This window comes from Lissotriton helveticus, chromosome 7 (genome assembly GCF_964261635.1).
Source record: "Lissotriton helveticus chromosome 7, aLisHel1.1, whole genome shotgun sequence".
NCBI classification, from domain to species: Eukaryota; Metazoa; Chordata; class Amphibia; order Caudata; family Salamandridae; genus Lissotriton; species Lissotriton helveticus.
Genome location: NC_136068.1, coordinates 1,433,902,120 through 1,433,920,506, shown reverse-complemented (window position 1 = coordinate 1,433,920,506; position 18,387 = coordinate 1,433,902,120). Strand labels below are relative to the sequence as shown.

The 18,387-nt window shown below is 42.3% G+C and overlaps 1 protein-coding gene across 2 annotated transcripts in view; it reads right to left on the bottom strand.

The window, feature by feature from the left end:
- Positions 1-18,387, bottom strand: part of LOC144770336 (cytosolic phospholipase A2 gamma-like) — a 902,397-nt gene that overhangs the window by 223,508 nt on the left and 660,502 nt on the right. For both annotated transcript variants that reach the window (XM_078654776.1, XM_078654777.1), the window contains one exon: positions 3,934-4,070. In XM_078654776.1, the coding sequence (XP_078510902.1) occupies positions 3,934-4,070 (137 nt within the window). The remainder of the gene's footprint in view (positions 1-3,933; positions 4,071-18,387) is intronic.

Here is an 18,387-nt window from a genome sequence, read left to right as displayed (position 1 = left end):
CCTTTTCTCAATAAAGAAGATGTTCCAGAACTAACATCACATGTGGCATGCAGCGATTGGGTCAGTCACTTTTCAAAAATTTTTAATCCGGAAGGGTTATCCCTTGAGTCATTGTCACGTGAGTCTACCCCTTGGTTACCTCTCCCGTTGGGAATAACATTAGAAGAAAGCCATGAAGGAATTTCTATTAGCAAAGGAGGCAAGGCCCCTGGCCCTGATGGGGTCCCGCTGGATTTATACAAAGATGAACCAGTTCTGTGGGCTCCCATCCTGGCGAGGATATTTAATTGTGCGGCAGAAACTAATTTCCCATCTACCTGGGGTCAATCGGTTATTATCCCCTTACACAAGAAAGGTAATAAATCAGAGGCCTCCAATTATCGGCCAATCTCATTATTGGACGCCTCTGTAAAGGTAATGAGTAGGATTTTGCTCAAAAGGCTAGAAGATTGGGCAACTGATTCAAATATTTTAACTAGAGTCCAATACGGCTTTCGGAAAGGTTTGGGCACATTGGATCAATGTGTAAATTTGGACCTTTTAATTAATAAATATACTGTGGCCAAAAATGGCAACCTCTTTTTATGTTTTGCTGATTTGAGTAGCGCTTTTGATTTGGTTAATCACGCTATTCTTTGGGAGGTTTTGCTTGATGCAGGGGCACCGAGGGAAATCGTCCACTTCTTAGCTAGACTTTATGAAAAACTCTCCTGTAAGGTCCGCTATGGCACCCTAGGCGAATGCACCCCGTTTTTTAAAGTGTCTCGGGGCATACGCCAGGGATGTGTTCTGGCTCCGCTTTTATTCTCCCTTTTTATCAATGATGTCGACCGCTCCTTGGTTGACATCCCAGCAGACGCCCCTCTGATTGGTGGAAAACCTGTCCCGCTGTTACTTTATGCGGATGACGCTGTTCTTTTATCTCGAACACAGATTGGTCTCCAGCGTTTGATTGATAATTTTATGCAGTTTATCCAAGTTAGGAGGCTCCGAGTGAACAAAACCAAGACGTATGTTATGTCATGCGGTCAGGCAGCAAAGCAGTCAAAGCATACCTTTTTCCTGGATAAAGAAAAGTTGACTCATGTTAAGTCCTTTTGTTATCTAGGAATTACATACAATAATAGTGGGACCTGGACCTCGGAATTTGATTCTATCAGACTAAAAATGCTGCGGTCTACTAGCAGTATTTTTCGATTTGCCTCTAAACTTGGCTCACGAAGCATTTCAGACATGATGAACATATATAACGTTTGTTGTGTCTCCTCTGCACTGTATGGGGCAGGTGTATGGGGCCACAGCGAGGGTCCATCCCTGCAGAAGGAGGAAAATAAGTTTCTAAGGAGGTTGTTATGTGTTCCTCCTTCTGCCTCTGTTCAACTGATCCATGAAGAGGTCGGGGTCGAGTTCATTTCTGACTTAGCAGCAGTTCGGCCACTTTTACTGTGGCGCTCTATTTGGGCTAAGCCAGAGACTCGATTCACTCAAGATATTATTCTTGACTGTATAGGTTTGCACCATTCTTCACGCATACAGTGGTTGAGATACATCCATCGCTGGTATCTCCTTCTTTTTAATGTCGATGTGTTCCGTGAGCCAGAAGAAGTTGTTTCTATTCCAAAAAAAGAAATTAAGACGACGTTTTTAAATTTTCAAAAGGCAGAGCGAGATAACATTTCTGGTAATCTTATTACAGTGAAATTTTATAAAGATCTGAATTTAATTTCGGGGCTCCAACCCTACCTTGTGTACGTGACTCGTCCCTCTCATCAGTATGTTTTAACACGTGTCAGATTGGGTATTGTTCACCATTTGGTTGCATTTACAAACACAAGAGCCAGATCAGAGACACCCTGCCCGTGCGACAGTACTTCCCGCCAGAGTAGTTGCCATTTTTTACTTTTCTGTAAATTTTTTCATTTTCTTAGGTTAAAATACCTTAAACCTATTTTTATAAAGTATAATATTTGTACCACAAAAACTGCATTGATACTTTTATCCTCATTAGAGAATGAGGAGATCTGCTTTTTTCTGGCTACTTTTATTTTAAAGTGTACAGCTGCCAGGAAAAGTATTGTACTATAATATTTTTTTTATACCTACCTGTCTGTACTTATGTTATACAGCTGCCAGGAATTGTATTATGCTGCTATTACCTTTTACATTCCTGTCTGTATATACATGTTTCCAAGTTTTATATCAACTTTTGTAATTAAGGTATTATTTTTATCCGTTGATGTCCACAGTATGTTATGATTATTTAAATTGAAATGTACAGCTGCCAGGAAATGTCTATCAAGTAAACCTGACTGATTTCCTGTCTGTTCATTTATGAATGTCCTGTATTTTTGAAACAGTATGTTGATTTAAAAAGGCAAGATTACTTTTTAATTGTTGCACACTAGCCTATGCACATCTTCCTACCTCCTTTCTTATTTGTGTTCATATGGAGATTTCAATATTTTAACTATGTATCTTATTATGCTTGTATGATTTGTATGTACAAATCGAATAAAAAGCTTTTGAAATTGACTTTTGGTCACCTGTGCCCCAGAAGGGTCACACAGTATAACATCAGTAAAAAATCCTGGTGCCCTGTTTCTGGTGCAGGATTCACTCATGTCTCTCCCACTATGGGTTATTGTCTTTGCACCATGCAATATCTTTCTCTTACCTTCACAATGGCCAGTCTTGTAATGATGATTCTCAGGGTGGAATGGGGTGAGAGGTTCTGTCCAATTGGCTTTTTGTTATTAGAACAGCTCCAATTCCCTCCTGCAACAGGTATTTTTCAGCGCAAGCTGTTGCCTGGGGCAGCATATTGTGGGTGCTTCACCCTAGGAGTTCTCCATTAATGGAGGCACCAAGCACCATCTTGGAGCTGCGGTGTTGTTCTTTTCAGGGACCCATCTCCTCTGTCCTTCAAAGGGTTTCTGTCTGTGTATCCCCGCCAGGAGTGATGCACATAGAGGTCTTCCTACTTCCCTTGCTAGAGGCTATAGGTTCCATCTTAAAGTTGCGATTCATCATTTTGAATTTGCCAAGTGGATCCATCAATGCACAATGTTTCTTTGCCACCTCAGACATAGGTAGTCATTGGGGATTGCACAGTGCTGGGGGTGTGGGTGGTTCAACCAAAAACTATGATGCATACACAAAGTAGGCTTTCCATTATAATAGCTGCGTGGCCATCTCAAAATGTTTCAGAGGGCACAAGGCTTTATTCTGTAATAGTGGGCCTTTGACAGGTTTCAGTATTGAGATTCAAATTTAATTTACAATGGTATTTTAGCATCTCAAAACTATTCTGGTTTCACGTCACTTAAAAATGAAACATCATTAGTTGGGGATATAATTCGTCAATGACCTCCTAATGAAGCCAGTACATTTCATTTAGCCTCAATTACATTTGTGTCTTTGTAAAACAAAAAACACCATATAACTGATTCATAAAGAACATTCACACTCGTAATTGCGGATCCACAGTCATGGTGGTATCTGTGCACTGGTGGTGGGATCTCCACATTTCAGTTCCTCATTGTGGAGATCCAGCCATGAGTGTGGAGATTCTACCACAAATGCGGAGCCTTCGCCACGAGTGCGGAGGCTTTTTGTGAATCAGGCCCACTGTGCCTACAAAGTGTAATTGAAACATATCAACTTTGACTTTAATTATCATGCACAATCTTTGTAAATACAGGCTCAATTAAAGGTACAGAGGACTGTTTTAGCTCCCACTCCAGCCTTTCAGTGGAGTTCTTGACTTTGCTTCCGGAGGTACAGGGATGTGGGATAAAAGAAAGGAAATTACATTTTCAGTGCAAGGTGGGGATTGGGCTATGAATAGGAATGATGGATGGCAAAAGGAAAGAAAAAAGATGATAAAAACAGACTATGTGCAAAATGTACTTTCAAATAATACTCTATATTTACCATAAAAGGATCCAGTGGCCAGTAATCAAAGTTGAGTATAAATGCTGTGTTACGTGGACTTTGGAATGCCAGTGGGAAAGGAGTCATCATGCCTACTCCAGAATCCATTAGGTAGATTTTTGAAGGCTCATTAATTGCTTAGGGAGAAGAACAACATGAAAAAATAAATCACAATATGATTTTATAGTGTTGGCATGATGCAATATTGATCTCCCAATGAGTCTGTGAATTTAGAAAGTGCAATAAAGTGTATCCATTATTAACGAGAAACAAAACAATTCACTGGGAGTGTGTATGTGTTTAAGGCTCAATAGCTAACTTGGAACTTGGTTTCATTCATTTATCATTAAAAAAAACGATTTTAGCTCATAGACATAGGGGTTGGGACTGTCCGCCATAGGTGCGCCCGTCCCGCCCACTCTATTTGGATGCGCCCGCCACACTGGTGGTTGCATCCTGGTACATTAACATTGCGGATGTTGCTGCTGGCTGCAGCACCTTACTCAATGTTGAAATCCCAAGTTGTGTATTGCCATGCACAACGTGGCAGGCACCGCGTGGTGCCTGCCACCTTGTGCTTATGGGCCCCAAAAGTCATATCCCGTATGCCTTTCCTTGGCGGAGTCTCTGCCATGGAAAGGCATACCCACCGCAACCATCATATTGTGGGCTTGTTCCGCCCGGCCGGCAATCGTGACGATTGCTGACCAGGGAAAAGCGGCGGACGGAATTTCCGTCCACTGCGGAACCCCCGCCATAGTATTATGACAGGGGGTAAATCATGTTGTGATGGCAGGCGGATCGCCACCACCAGCCGGGCGGTGGAGATCCGCCCGCCATCATAATGAACCTCATAGTTCTCGGCCTTTTTTTGTTATACATTTACATAATTAGATCATCTGTAAATCTGTTTATGCATTTAATTGTGCACTGAACTCAATTCAAAATAAGTGCGGTTGTGGCACCTAAAATAATATTTTATTGGTGCACAGCGAACAACTGTTCATCATACCTTCCTGGCCTAGGGTCCCCAAACAGTTTGTGCCAGTGCTTTCTGCTATTGGTATATGATGATGGTCACAGTATAATACGTGTTGCTTAAGTTTTATACATTTGGATAGTGTGTGTTTAGTACATATTGTCACACAAAGTTTAATTCTTATTTTAAGGGTTATGAATTTTCAGTATGGATACTCATAAGTACGACTATAATCACATGGAATACATCACACACTGCCCCAGTTATCAAAGAGACATTTTTATCATGCTAGCCCTGTGAAACAGTGCAGGCAGAAAGAGATGTATAGAAGTCCAGGGGGAAATACCCAACTGGGGTCTCACACACAGAGCCTGGCCTTGTAGGAAAACAGCAGCCCCGTACTAAACTGGTATGCAATAGAGCACTGCACCTGTCTCAATGTCAAACTTTTAGTTGCTCAATATAAATAACAAAGACTTAAGGTCTGATTATGATGTTGGGTGGAAAGCCATTTGACAGCTAGTCAGAGGCTTTCTGCCTGACATCAATGGTTTCCCTCCGACCGCCGTATTACAATACATGCTGTCAGAGGGAAACATAGGGGGGATTCCACCCCACTTCTAATGGGCTCACAGAGCCCACTGGGGCGGCAGGCAGAATTGCAATCCCATAATGATGGTGGAGCCAGTCCCAAATGTTTTAATGTTCCCAAGTTATTTTAACAGAAATGGCACAGAATGACACTCTATTACACCTTGGGCAAAGACAAGCGACTTGGGAGGTCTTTTATCGAGTTATCTTGTGCTCCACAAAGGCTCCTACTCCTTTGCATGTACCTGCAGATATGACTAAAAATAAAGATGATTAGAACATTTACAACACTAGCTCAAACTGTTCCAAGGCTATATACACATTCTTACTCACAAAACCATGGGAATGTACAAGGACCAAAAAACTCCATGTTAAGAGAACACCTCTTTTTCTGCAGTAAATCATACATTCTGGAATTATTATTTCTGTTTCCGTTCAAATGAACAAATCACACCAAAACAACTGAAAATTATGATTTGTAAAAGCAAAAACCAAAAATTGAAATGTTGTATCTCAGTAGCATAGACCCATCTAATATTTAGGGTGCTTTCATCAAAGCAGAAACATTTGCATAGGGCCCCTTATGAAGTGACCAACACACTATAATTGAAGCTTCATTCAAATCTCATGGTAGATGTAAAAAAAACAAGGGCTTGATTCAGCTCTGTCAGGATGACTGAGGACAATATCTCTGATATCCGGAGGGCCTTGATGACAACTCTCTACATTGACAGGAACTGCTGTCATGGTGGTTTCTATCTATGCACTAAAAAAAACATTTGAAAGGCAGTAGTCAGACATGCTGGTCGTCTAGCAAAGCTCCCAAAGCAGGAGTTTGGTTTTGAAAAACTAAAAAAATTAATGGTTTTAGATGCTGGGAAATCTCTCAGAGGGTGATGAGATCATTATTTTTGTTTCTTTCCCTTACAGCCAGGTTTTACTCTACATAGGGTAGATGGTATGAAGTCCTTTCTTCAAATGCAAGTGCTATGTCATGCCATCAAAGGAAGTATTCTGTTAAAAAGTCACAAGTGAAGTAATGGGAGTATAATTAATTGAACTAATTGTCACTGGAAAATGAATGGATTTTCCCCATATATTTGATAAAGACATATAGGCATCAAAGTCATAGAAGAAAGCAAACTCTCAGATGTTTTTATTCATTCACTTTATTAAAATTATTGTAAGAAGTAAGACAGTGAGAGCCCAATTCACAAAGGTACGTGTAGTGAAGTTACGAGTACGGAGACTCCACACTTGTGGTAGAGTCTGTGAACTCTTGGAGGAATCTCCACATGGCGCACTCTCTGAAGTGCGCCATGCAGAGGTTCGACCCCAAGTGCAAAGACTCCACATTCATAACTTCACTATATGTAAGTATCTTGATGCATCGGGTCCTGAATAAATAGAGACATTTTTCTTGTGACCTACTGATAGATCATTTCACAGTTCCACTTTACTACTCATTGTGAGAAACCACAACTTGCTTGCCCCCATTTTGACTACTAAAGTAGAGTATTGATTGATTGACTACTAGATGCTGATTTTCTGACTCTGATTGTGCATTGGGCTGTACTAACCAGACCTAGTGCATGTGCTCTGATTAAAAGTACATAGTATGTAGGTATAACTACAATTGGTACTGACAAGCTACCTGTAAGTCCCTTGTATATGGTAGAGCATGTAGATTTAAAGTTCCAGCAGATTTAATGCACTTACGTATGCACTGCTATGTTGCCTGTTGTCACTTTAAAAGCCAGCCCTGCTTTGCAGGCTGCTTTTAAAAATAAATTATATGCAAATTCGACTTTGGAATTAAAGCTACTTTACATGTAAGTCACCCCTAAGGTCTCCACTATGTGCCCTAGGGGAAGGGTGCCTTGTAACTATTAGTAGGGACAGTATAAAAGTTGTTTTATCTGCCTTGGTGAGGGAAAAACGGTCAAATGTTGTTTCTCCTTTATAGAACAATAGGCTAACCAGGGATTCATTTATTAAAGTATAGAGTGAAAGTGAAAGAAAGGAGCTAACATATACTCCAAAGTATCAAAAATGGTAGTTAGAATACATCCAACAACTTGCCACTGTTAGATTTATTAAAACAATCACTGACAAGAAGTTATAGAACTTTCTTTTCTGTAAGCCAAAATCCAGCCTTCCAGCAGCCCTGCTCAGCTTGGTCATTCTCTGCCAGGCTGAGCCAAGCTTTCTTAATAAGGTGTGAAGGGGAGAACTGCAAGCTGCATTGAAAAAGGCAAGATGGGGGTAGAGTAGCCAAACAGGTCTTCAATGAGTGATTACAAGTTTAGTACAGTACAAACTCACGTCCACACCGTGGACCCCCACCGCCAGACAGGAGCCCCAGTAATTAGATTAGTGAAGAGGCTGGAATGAATGAATGAATGAAATATGATTTATTCACGCGCTACTATGCCCAATGGGCGTCAAGGCGCCTAACTCAAAAAGATTAGCTGCGGGCAGACAGAGACACGAGCTCACTGATATGCTTTGGAAAAACACCAAGTTTTCAGAGCTTTCTTGAAAAGATCCAGAGAGGGCTGTAGTTTAATCTCCAAGGGAAGAGTATTCCAGAGCTGAGGCGCCAGAATAGAAAAGGCCTTATTCCCCCATCTTACCGTCTTAGCGCGTGGGACTACCAGTTGGTTAAGCTCTAACGAGCGAAGACATCTGGTTGGCACATACCTAGAGAGCAAAGAACCCAAAGCATCAGTCGGGCCTGCCCTCAAGGCGCTATAAGTAAGACAGAGAAGTTTAAAAGAGACTCTGAAAGGGATGGGCAGCCAGTGAAGACTCTTCCTTGCCGAGGTCGCGGAGGACATCCATGGCAGGGCCAAAACGAAACGCGCCGCGGCATTTTGCACAACCTGCAGGCGTTGAAGAAAGCCCCTGTTGGCCCCGGCATAGAGTGAATTACAGTAATCCAGCCTTGAGCCAACAAGGGCGATCACAACCTGTTTTCGTGCCTGTGGGGAGAGATAGTACGCGATTCTTTTCAGAATCCTGATGACGCCCCAACAGGTGGCCACTGTCCTATTCACCTGCAGCTCCATGGAGAGCCGGGTGTCAAAAATGACGCCTAGGTTCCTAGCAGATTGTGTGGGTGTGGGGCAGATGCCTAAGGATGAAGGCCACCACTCACCTGACCACATTTCCTGGTCTTTGCCGAAGACCAGGACCTCCGTTTTGTCACCGTTCAGCTTTAATGAGTTGAAAATCATCCAGTCTGCAACCAGTTGCATACAGGACTTAAAGTTGGACGCGGTGACATTCACGGAGTGAGTCAGGGACACCATAATCTGCGTGTCGTCGGCGTACGACACGACCTCCATCCCCTGAGATCTTACAAGTCTTGCAAGGGGGGCCACGTAGATATTGAACAGGGTCGGACTCAATGCTTGGAAGTGGAGTGTTAGGGAAACGTAGCCACACCAGTGGGTTAGCTTAGCCAGTCTAATACTCCAGTAGAGCATTTTTCCACTTTGGATTTTGGAAGAATAGTGCTTGCTGGGTCATAAATATGCCAAACCTTGGAACAAGTGGTCATACACCTCGGTGGCACCCTGCATCCCATTGGTCAGGGATGCCCCCGCTTGAATCTCAGGAACTGTGAATAAATATGGGGAGTTGCACAGCAACTTAAATCCCTGCATGGAATAATCAAGAGAGGAAGGACTGCCCTGCTGGAACCTCTGGTCTGCACCACAAGAGGACTGCACCTGCTGCACACTTTGGAACTGCAGCATTAACAATTTGCCTTGCTTCAGAAAGTTGAAGGAGTAAACTTTCGGAAAGCAACATGTTAAAAGAGCTCCACCTGCATCATCTCCACCAGGAACAAATGAGCTGGACTGAATCCAGTGAAATGATAAGGAGTTGGCGTGGTGCATTGTGGGAAACAAAGTCTCAACATTCCAAGGACCATCTCTGAGCTTCTAGACCCTATAATTGATGTTTTGGACACTTTGAATCCACAAGAGGAACTTCAGGAAGAAGTTCTATAAGTTGACAAGGTGCATTGTGGGATTTGTAGTCCAGACCCCAAGAGGCACACCAGAGCATCTAAGCTCTTCGCTGGTACTGTGGACTCCTTTTCTGTATCAAGAAACACTTCTGGAAGGAAGTTTACATCGTAGATGGCATGAACTGTGGACTTTGTCCCTGTCCAGTGTGACCATTTGTTAACGCTTTGAGTGCTCTTTGCTTCTAAGCACAAGTTTTACTTTTCGTCTTCAAAAATTCATATTTCCGGTTACTTACCTTGGATTTGTGTAGTTTTGGTTTCCTTTTTATCTTAAATCTAACCTATTTTTATAAATTGGTGTTGTTTTTTTATTGTGTATTGTGTCTTGCTTTTTTAGTGCAATTGTGTTTTTAAATGCTTTACACACCTGTCCCTAAGTTAAACCTGCATGCTCATTGCCAGCTACCAAGGATTGATCAAGGGAAACATTTATAGAGACTTTGACAGAGCCTTTAATTATGATTGTGGCCTAATTATCCAGCACTAAGCTTTACAGTGATGAAAACACACATTTCTATCTACAGTACGTTTCTAATTCACGTTTATTAACTCAGGAAAACACACCACGCGATGTGCTCAGAAGCAGGCCTTGAAGCCGGCCCTCGCGGCACTTGTGAGTCCGTGCTCCGGAGGATGCTGCTGCTCAGGTTATGCTGCTGGTCAGGGTGGCAGGCTCTCCATGCTGCACACACCCCACAGATACCCCACACATCTCCTACAGCTGAAGCCAGGCGCTGTGCAGTCAGGCTAGCAAGCCAAGCGGGCCTTGAAGCCCGCCCTCGCAGCGCTAGTGAGTCCGAGTGAGAAGAAAAAAGTGTGTGGGGACAAATAAAGGGGAGAGTGTCACGCAGCCGGTAAAAGATCAAATCCCGGTGGGCGTGGCCAAAAGGAGACAAGGCGGCAACAAGGAGGGACTAAGAAGCCTCCTTTACAATCAAAAGCCAGCGTTTTGCATGGAAGCTAATGCTAGCCAACTGAAAAGATGGGCGGGGCTTCAACTCTGCCTCCGAGAGCTTCGGAATCTGTATCGATTCCAAGAAGCTCTCGGATGCCGAGGGCAGCGCATGCACGCTGCTTTCGACAGCCGAGACCTAAAAAGGCAGGACGACATTGCCTCTATCTCTCCTCTTTAATAGGGGCATAATCCATCTTGATCTTTCCTTATCATAGTACATACTAGATAAAATAATGTGGATAGTGGATTTAGGGGAAATGTTGTCGCAAGGGCAGGGGCTGAGATTGCTCGACCAATCATTTATCTTTGGGTAGCTAATTAGACGATGAAAGATGCCAAACCTAAAACGTGTTAAAAGAAATCTGTCAGATCCCCCAGTACAACATAAAAGGTATGGTTGGATTTCATAAGTAATCAAGGTCATTTGATGTTGGACTACCATACATTTATTCATCTCAGTGGCCATTCTAAGCGACTCAAGATGGAACATGCAAATTGTTATAAGTTCATCCTTGGTATAGTACTCATTGACTCTGGGGAAGTATAATATATTCTATTTAGGCCAGAAAAACTGGAGGTCCAAACACGGTGCCAAAGAAGCACCGGTTGTACTTTAATCACATCTGTAATATAGGAAATACCCAACTCGCTATGACAGTTAAAAACTAACGAACTGACAGGTACTGCTAAAATATACCTTTAAAAAGTGTTTTTCACACATTGTATAGAACATACGTCAGAAAAACCCCACACTCCCGCCCCAAATGTCACATTGCTCATGCATTTTGCTTGATATATCTTTAGGAGGATACCCGGAGTTCTTTTGCCCAATTTCCTCGAGAAATTTACCACAGCTACAGTCAACTTCATAAAAAGAAGGCTTCTTGACTTGACAGCCGGCCCCCATGAACCAGATTGCTCAAACACAACACTAAGGTATGTGAAGATGTTAGGGGACACAACCCTGCTATAACCCAAGGGGAGATTACTGCATTTTTTGGTTTCCACGCCCACAGGTCATAATAAAAGTTTTTGGGGAATTTTATTTTAGCCCCAGGTCATCCATGAGACTAGAGTACGAAGCAAGGGCTTTCTGCAGGCCAAGCTGCGTGCAGGCCATGAGTACTGCGTCGTCTGGGTAGAGAAGGGAGACAATTGGGCATTTGTTCACGTATTGCGGGTCTCTAGCATTTCCTGCCAGTTCCTGTTCCAAAGAGTTTGTATGTAAAGTGAACAAGAACGGCGCCAAGACACAGCCTTTTCTCACTCCCCTCTCCATTTTAAAGGACGCAGTACACTTCCCTTTCATTCCATACCTCACCTTAGCGGTGGTCCTCGAATATAATTGTCTTAGAATTTGGACCAAAACTTGATCGACCTTCAAGTCTGCCAGAATATCCCATAATTTGCTGTGTATAACACAGTCAAAGGCGGCTGTGAGGTCTAAAAATGCTACATAAAATTTCCCTACCTTTGCCTGGGTATATTTTCCTATTAAGATACTTAAATCTGAAACCTGCTCATTTGTTCCGAGGCCCTCTCTAAAACCATACTGGAAGCCGCTTAAAATATTGTTCTCATCTGCCCAGGTCTGCAATCTGTTTAGGACTATCCTTCCTGCTACCTTCGTCAGAGAATCGAGTAGAGATATCGGATTGTAGCATGCTGGATTGTCCCTATCTACTTTTTTAAAAACTGGTACTGTTACGGATTCACACCAAGTTCAAATAAAACCCTTCTTGCAGCAAGCTTGAAGAACATGTGTTATTAGGGGGGACCATAGTGAAGGTGTTAATTTAAAATGGTCAATAGGAACCCCGTCAGGACCGGGGGCCTTGCCACCCTTACTTGCAATAATCGCCCAAATAATCTCTTTGTGGAGTTTTCTTGTCAATCGCGACTGCTAATGTCGCAACATCAGACTTGGTAAGCATTCACTGCCCTCCAGAATAATGAGCTCAGAGATGCTTCAAAGAGGGCATTCCAAGCTAGATGTTACATTCTGCATTATATTTCTGTATTGCTCTTTTAATGTATATTGCCCTTTTAATTGATGTGTGTACATTCAATCAGTGGCACATGCTTAACTGTTGTGGTGACATCACTTGGAATGTGCTTGTGGCATTCTCTACCTGGACCTGAGATGAGACAGATGTACTGTGCTTCATGGATTAAATTGGATTTTCTACATTTCAACTTTTCTTGCATTTATTTTGAAACTTTACATTGGCGACGAGGGAAACCTGTACCTGCTACATACTGGAGCACAGGAGCGGTACCATATTTACTTATTAAAAGAAGAATTTTTTCTTTACTACATTTTCCTGTGATTTTCACTTCGTTTTGGTTTTAAGAGACAGGGATATTCTACTATTTCATCTTGGACCACTTGACACTTGACATTAACTTCATTTGTACCGAAGATTTCACAATTTATTTACTTTGAACTCTTGTAAACTGTAAAAAGAGGATAAAACTCACCGGAATTGGAGTTTTTGGTTTTGGATTCTACAAAATATGTAATGTTTTGGGATCGTAATTGCGGCGATCTACATTTAAAAGACACGCTGGTGTGATTTTTCAAGTTCGTGATTACAACGATCTCATTTTGAAAGATGCGCTGCTGCTGCTCATGTGCAGTGGAACTTTTAAGCGAGGAGGAGGCAACGAAGAGCTGCATCTGTCGTCATTTCGTCAACGTAGGCAACAAAGAGCTGCATCTGCTGTCATTTCGTCAACTGCAAAAACAACAGTTGATGGACAGAATGCAGAACAATATCATACATTCACCCCAGTACAGAGATCTGGGCCTAAATCCATCGTTTTTTTGCTCACCACACCACCCCAATTCAGACACGGCCATATGCAAATCAGCCTTGACCCTGTGCCTCATGGGAACAGTCCAGCCCGAACTGCCAAGGCATGTCTTCCTTGGACCGGAATCAAGCATCCTAGGACCGGCTTCTGGCTATCAGCCGTCTTCAGCCAGGATAGCTTGACTCCAGTGGTGTCGAGAGCACGGGACTCACGTCTGAACATACCCGTCCCACTCGGGGTGACAAATGCAAAAACAACAGTTGATGGACAGAATGCAGAACAATGTCATACATTCACCCCAGTACAGAGATCTGGGCCTTAATCCATCCAGGCAATGAAGAGCTGCATCTGTCGTCATTTCGTCAACGTAGGCAACAAAGAGCTGCATCTGCTGTCATTTCGTCAACGTCATCAGTCAACGTCATCACGTGACGCTTGTGTGATGACGAAGTGACGTTAGCGGCCATTTTGGATAAGTATAATTCACCTTGTGCGTTGTTTATTTCTTCTTTCAAGTCGTCCGTCGATGCGCACAACTGTGGATTGGATTTTAACGCCGATGCGCATCGGAATTAATTCTGTAACAACATTCCGCCGATGCGCACGGCTACCAGACTCTACAATTGATTTTAGGTATTTTTGCCTTACTTGAAGTCCGTGCTGCTTTTCACGGCTGTGCTTTTATTCATTTTGGCATTTCATCCATCACTTCAGAAAGGACAGATTTAGCTTGCTAATGTGTTTATTAATGTCATTTTAGTAATTATTAAGTACGTGGAAACAATTATTTATTGCTATTTTTTTTGGGGGGGGGCAATTTCATAGTTATACATTATCTTACATTTATATTTACAGTTAATTGCATTGCTATCATGCAGTTTGATCCTCCTAGTAAATTTCTACAGTGCAAAGGAGATCCTTCTATTCCCTGGTCCAGATGGAAGGAAGAATTTTTTACTTATTTAAAAGCGATGGATGGGGAGAGAATGGGGAATGAGAGGAAAAAGAGTATTTTTCTACATTGTTTAGGCTCAGAAGGCCAAGCTGTTTTTAGAACTTTACCTTCTTCCAGTGGCGAAATAAGCACGATTGAAGAAGCTCTAATGCATTTGGAAACTAGATTTAGACCAACCACTAGTTTAGCTCTCAATAGGTATAAATTTTACACTAGGGCGCAAAGGGAGTCAGAGTCTTTTGATAACTTCTTAACAGCTCTTATGAGTTTGGTGATTCCTTGTTATTTTGGCAATCTTGCTGACGAGATGATTAGGAATCAAATAATTGTTAATGTGAGGAATAAAAAAACACAAGAACAGCTGTGGGTATTAGGAAATCCCAATTTACATGATTCTATTGCGACAGCTAAAGCTTACGAGAAATCAGACAAGTGGAGGAAGACCATTGATGATGTTAACTCGAAAGGTGATAGTAGCAAATGTGTGGATGAAGTTTGTGCATTTAAAAAATATGTTCCTACTAAATCAATACAACCGTTTAACAAAAATGTGGTTTGTTTTAGGTGTGGCAGTACCAACCATGTGGCATCTTTTAAGTTTTGTCCTGCTATACGGAAAGAATGCAATAAATGTGGGCGTGTTGGGCATTTTGCCAAAGTGTGTAAAGATGACCAGAGAAAAGTTTTTGATCTGCGTAGGAATCTTTCTGGTAGTAGGAATAATGATGTTTCATGTGTAAGAGAACTAGTGCATCCTGAAGGGGTTGAAAGAGGTATGGTAGGATCTTTAATTGATGTGTGTGCGGTTGAGGAGAATTTGTGTTCTCCTAAATGTATAGTTACATTTTTGAGTAAAACTCTTGAGCTTATGGCAGACTCTGGTTCTCCTTGGACCATTATAACTGAGATGTATTTTGCTGAGAAATATGGAGATACTTTGTCCTTGAATGATTTGAATCCTCCAGACATTGTAGCGCAAAGTTTTGATGGTTCTACAATAGATTTTGAAGTTATGTTTAAAGGAGGATCAGCCTTTATAAAGTTACATGTTGCCAAGAAAGGTGTCAATGTACTAGGATGGCGTATTCAGTGGAAGTTAGAGATAATGCTCAATCCCCGTAACAGTGAACCAGTCATGGTGATTGAAGAAAAAACTTCTATGGAGAGTGAGTTGTTGCACATTGAAAAGGATTTTCCGGAGGTATTTGTAGACTCTTTGGGAAAGCTCAAGGTGTTTCGTCATGAAATTAAATTAAAAGAAAATGCCATACCCGTGAAACAGAAACTTAGGAATGTTCCTTTAAATGTGAGAGAGGAATTAGGGAAACTTTTGAAATGCATGCTGCAAGAAGGGGTGATTGAAGAGATAGAATCATCGGATCGGGTTTCTCCGATAGTTTTGGCACGTAAATCGGATAACTCTTTGAGGTTATGTGTTGACCTTCGTGCTTTGAATGCCAATATATTGATTGATTGTCATCGGTTACCTACTATAAATGAAGTTGTTAGCATGTTAGGTGGTGCACCAATTTTCTCTACGCTGGACCTTAGGTCAGCTTATCATCAAGTTCAATTAGCTGCAGAATCTCGTCACCTGACGGCTTTCATCACACCTTTTGGGTTGTTCCATTTTAAGAGGATGCCTTTTGGTTTGGCGTACGCAGCATCTGTTTTTCAAAGGTCAATGTGTCATCTGTTTAAAGATATAGAGACGTGTGTGAAATGCTTTCAAGACGACATATTGATATTCTCTCCAGATAAAGTGACACATTCGAAACATCTTAAAAGGGTATGTGAGATTGTCAAAGATTATGGCCTTACTCTTAAGATGAATAAATGCAAATTGTTTCAAGAATCGGTTGAATATCTGGGTCATACTGTGTCTAGAGAGGGTGTTGTTCCCAAGAGATCCTTAGTAGATGCAATTCTTAAAGCACCGTCTCCTGATTCAAGAGAAAAACTCCTTTCATTTTCAGAGTTATGTGAATTTTACTGCAAGTTTATAAAGAATGTTGCTGAAAAAATGGAGCCTTTATGAGAGTTAACAAGGAAAAATGTTGAATTTGTATGGGGTGATCGTCAGCAGATTGCATTTGAGGAGATTAAAAAAGAAATAGTTGCTGCTCCATCTCTCAAACTGTTTTCTATTGGGAAAATGTGTGTGCTCAGTGTCGATGCCAGCCTTTATGGAATAGGCTGTGTGCTTTCCCAAGTTTCTGGTAAGGACGAATGGAATGTGGCATTTGCCTCACGTACTTTGAATGCTACAGAGAGACGTTATGCGGTAATAGAGTGGGAGTTGTTGGCGTGTGTGTGGGGTGTGGAACACTTCAGGAATTACATCTGGGGTGCGAGGTTTGTGATTAAAACTGACCATAAGCCCTTAATTGGTATTTTGTCTCCAGGTGGGGGGTCAAATGCTATGGCCCAGATAGCAAGGCTAATGTCAAGGTTACAAGAATACTCTTTTAGCATAGAGTTTGTTCCAGGAAAGTCTAATGTCACGGCTGACTGTTTATCGCGTTTGCCTTGTGAAGAAGAAGAGGTTTGTTCTTCTGAAGAAATTATATCCAGCATCACAGAAATAGTTTCAGAGAAATTCAGTTCTATATCAGAAAAGATGTGGAAGAAAAGCATGAATGATGATGAATAAGCATGGGCGTAAAATCCGCTACGTTCGCGGATTTTCGGATTTTCGGTGAGTCCGCAATCCGCGAACTCTCGCGGATGTAGCAAAAAATACGCTGATCCACGCGTTGCGGATTTTTTGCTTGTGTTCGCACTGCTCGAGGGCCGCGGCGCGGGCAGCAACAATCTCGCACTTGCGAAATTACAAAAATTACAATTGGAGAGGGGTGAAGGAAGTGACTCAGTCTCTAATTTCCTGTTCCTGTCCAGCAAGCTCCTCCCATTGCTTACTCCATTTCCTGGCCACTTTGAATTCGATCTTGACTGGGAAGGATTACTTTTTGTGGATGCTGCTGGAGATTTGGCTTTGAGGCCTTTTGGATTACTTTTTGATTCGACATTTGATTTCACAAGTAAGTTGATAAGTTGATGTTGTTTGTTTGAGGTGATTTTTGTGTGTGTTTTATGTTTTTCGACTTTTTGGGGTGGGTTTGGGGGCTGGCTATGTTGGTGGGAGGCCATTTTGAGGCATGGTCCTGCAGGTCCTGGCCATCTGGATGGGGTCAATCGGGCCACCCAGTCTGCTCTGATTGCTTTCATATGCCCAGGGGACCTAGAACTCCCGCGGATTACCCGAAAATCGGATTTAAAACAAAAAAAATGTTGCCTGTGTTCGCACTGCTCGCGTCCCACGCAGCAACAATCTCGCACTCGCGAAATAGTAAAAATTACAATTCTGCACATGAATTGAAAACTACCAGGCTTAGTTATGGGTGCATGTATGATACAACTGTTTTCTTTAATTTTAACAATATTCTGGCCAGGGCATGGATGGCATTGGATTGTTGTGATTTTTGTGTGTTTTACAACTTTTTGGGGTGGTGTTGGGGGCTTGATATGTGGGTGGGGGCCATTTTATTGCCTGGTCCCGTGTGGGTGGGGGTCTAGGGGCCATTTTTAAGCCAGTTTGTGTGCTTTGTGCCATAGGCCTGCACCCAGTGTGCTGTGATTTTATCATGCCCAGGGGGCCCAGAATCGGTCTGTTTGCGGATTTTGCAGGTTTTTCACCACGTTCGCGTCGTGCAGCAACAATCTCGCACTCGCGAAATTGCAAACATTGCAATTCTGCACCAGAAAACCACCAGCAGGCAGCCTAAACCTTCTGAAACTTGATGGATGGCATTGGATTGTGGTGATTAGATTGGTGTTGTGTTTTTTGACTTTTTGGAGTAGGGGTTGGGGGCTGGCTATGTTGGTGGGGGCCATTTTGGGGCATGGTCCTGGCCATGTGGATGGGGGTCAAGCGGCCATTTTGAAGGCAGGCAGTGAGCTTTGTGCCATAGGCCTGCACCCATTTTGCCTTGCTTTCACCCATTGTGCCCAGGGGGAGTCAGTGGTACATGAAACTATAACCCTCTCTGTGTGTGCTCTCTTGGATCAATGTTAAATTCCTGTTTCCCAAAAATTTAGCAATTCTTAATTTTGAA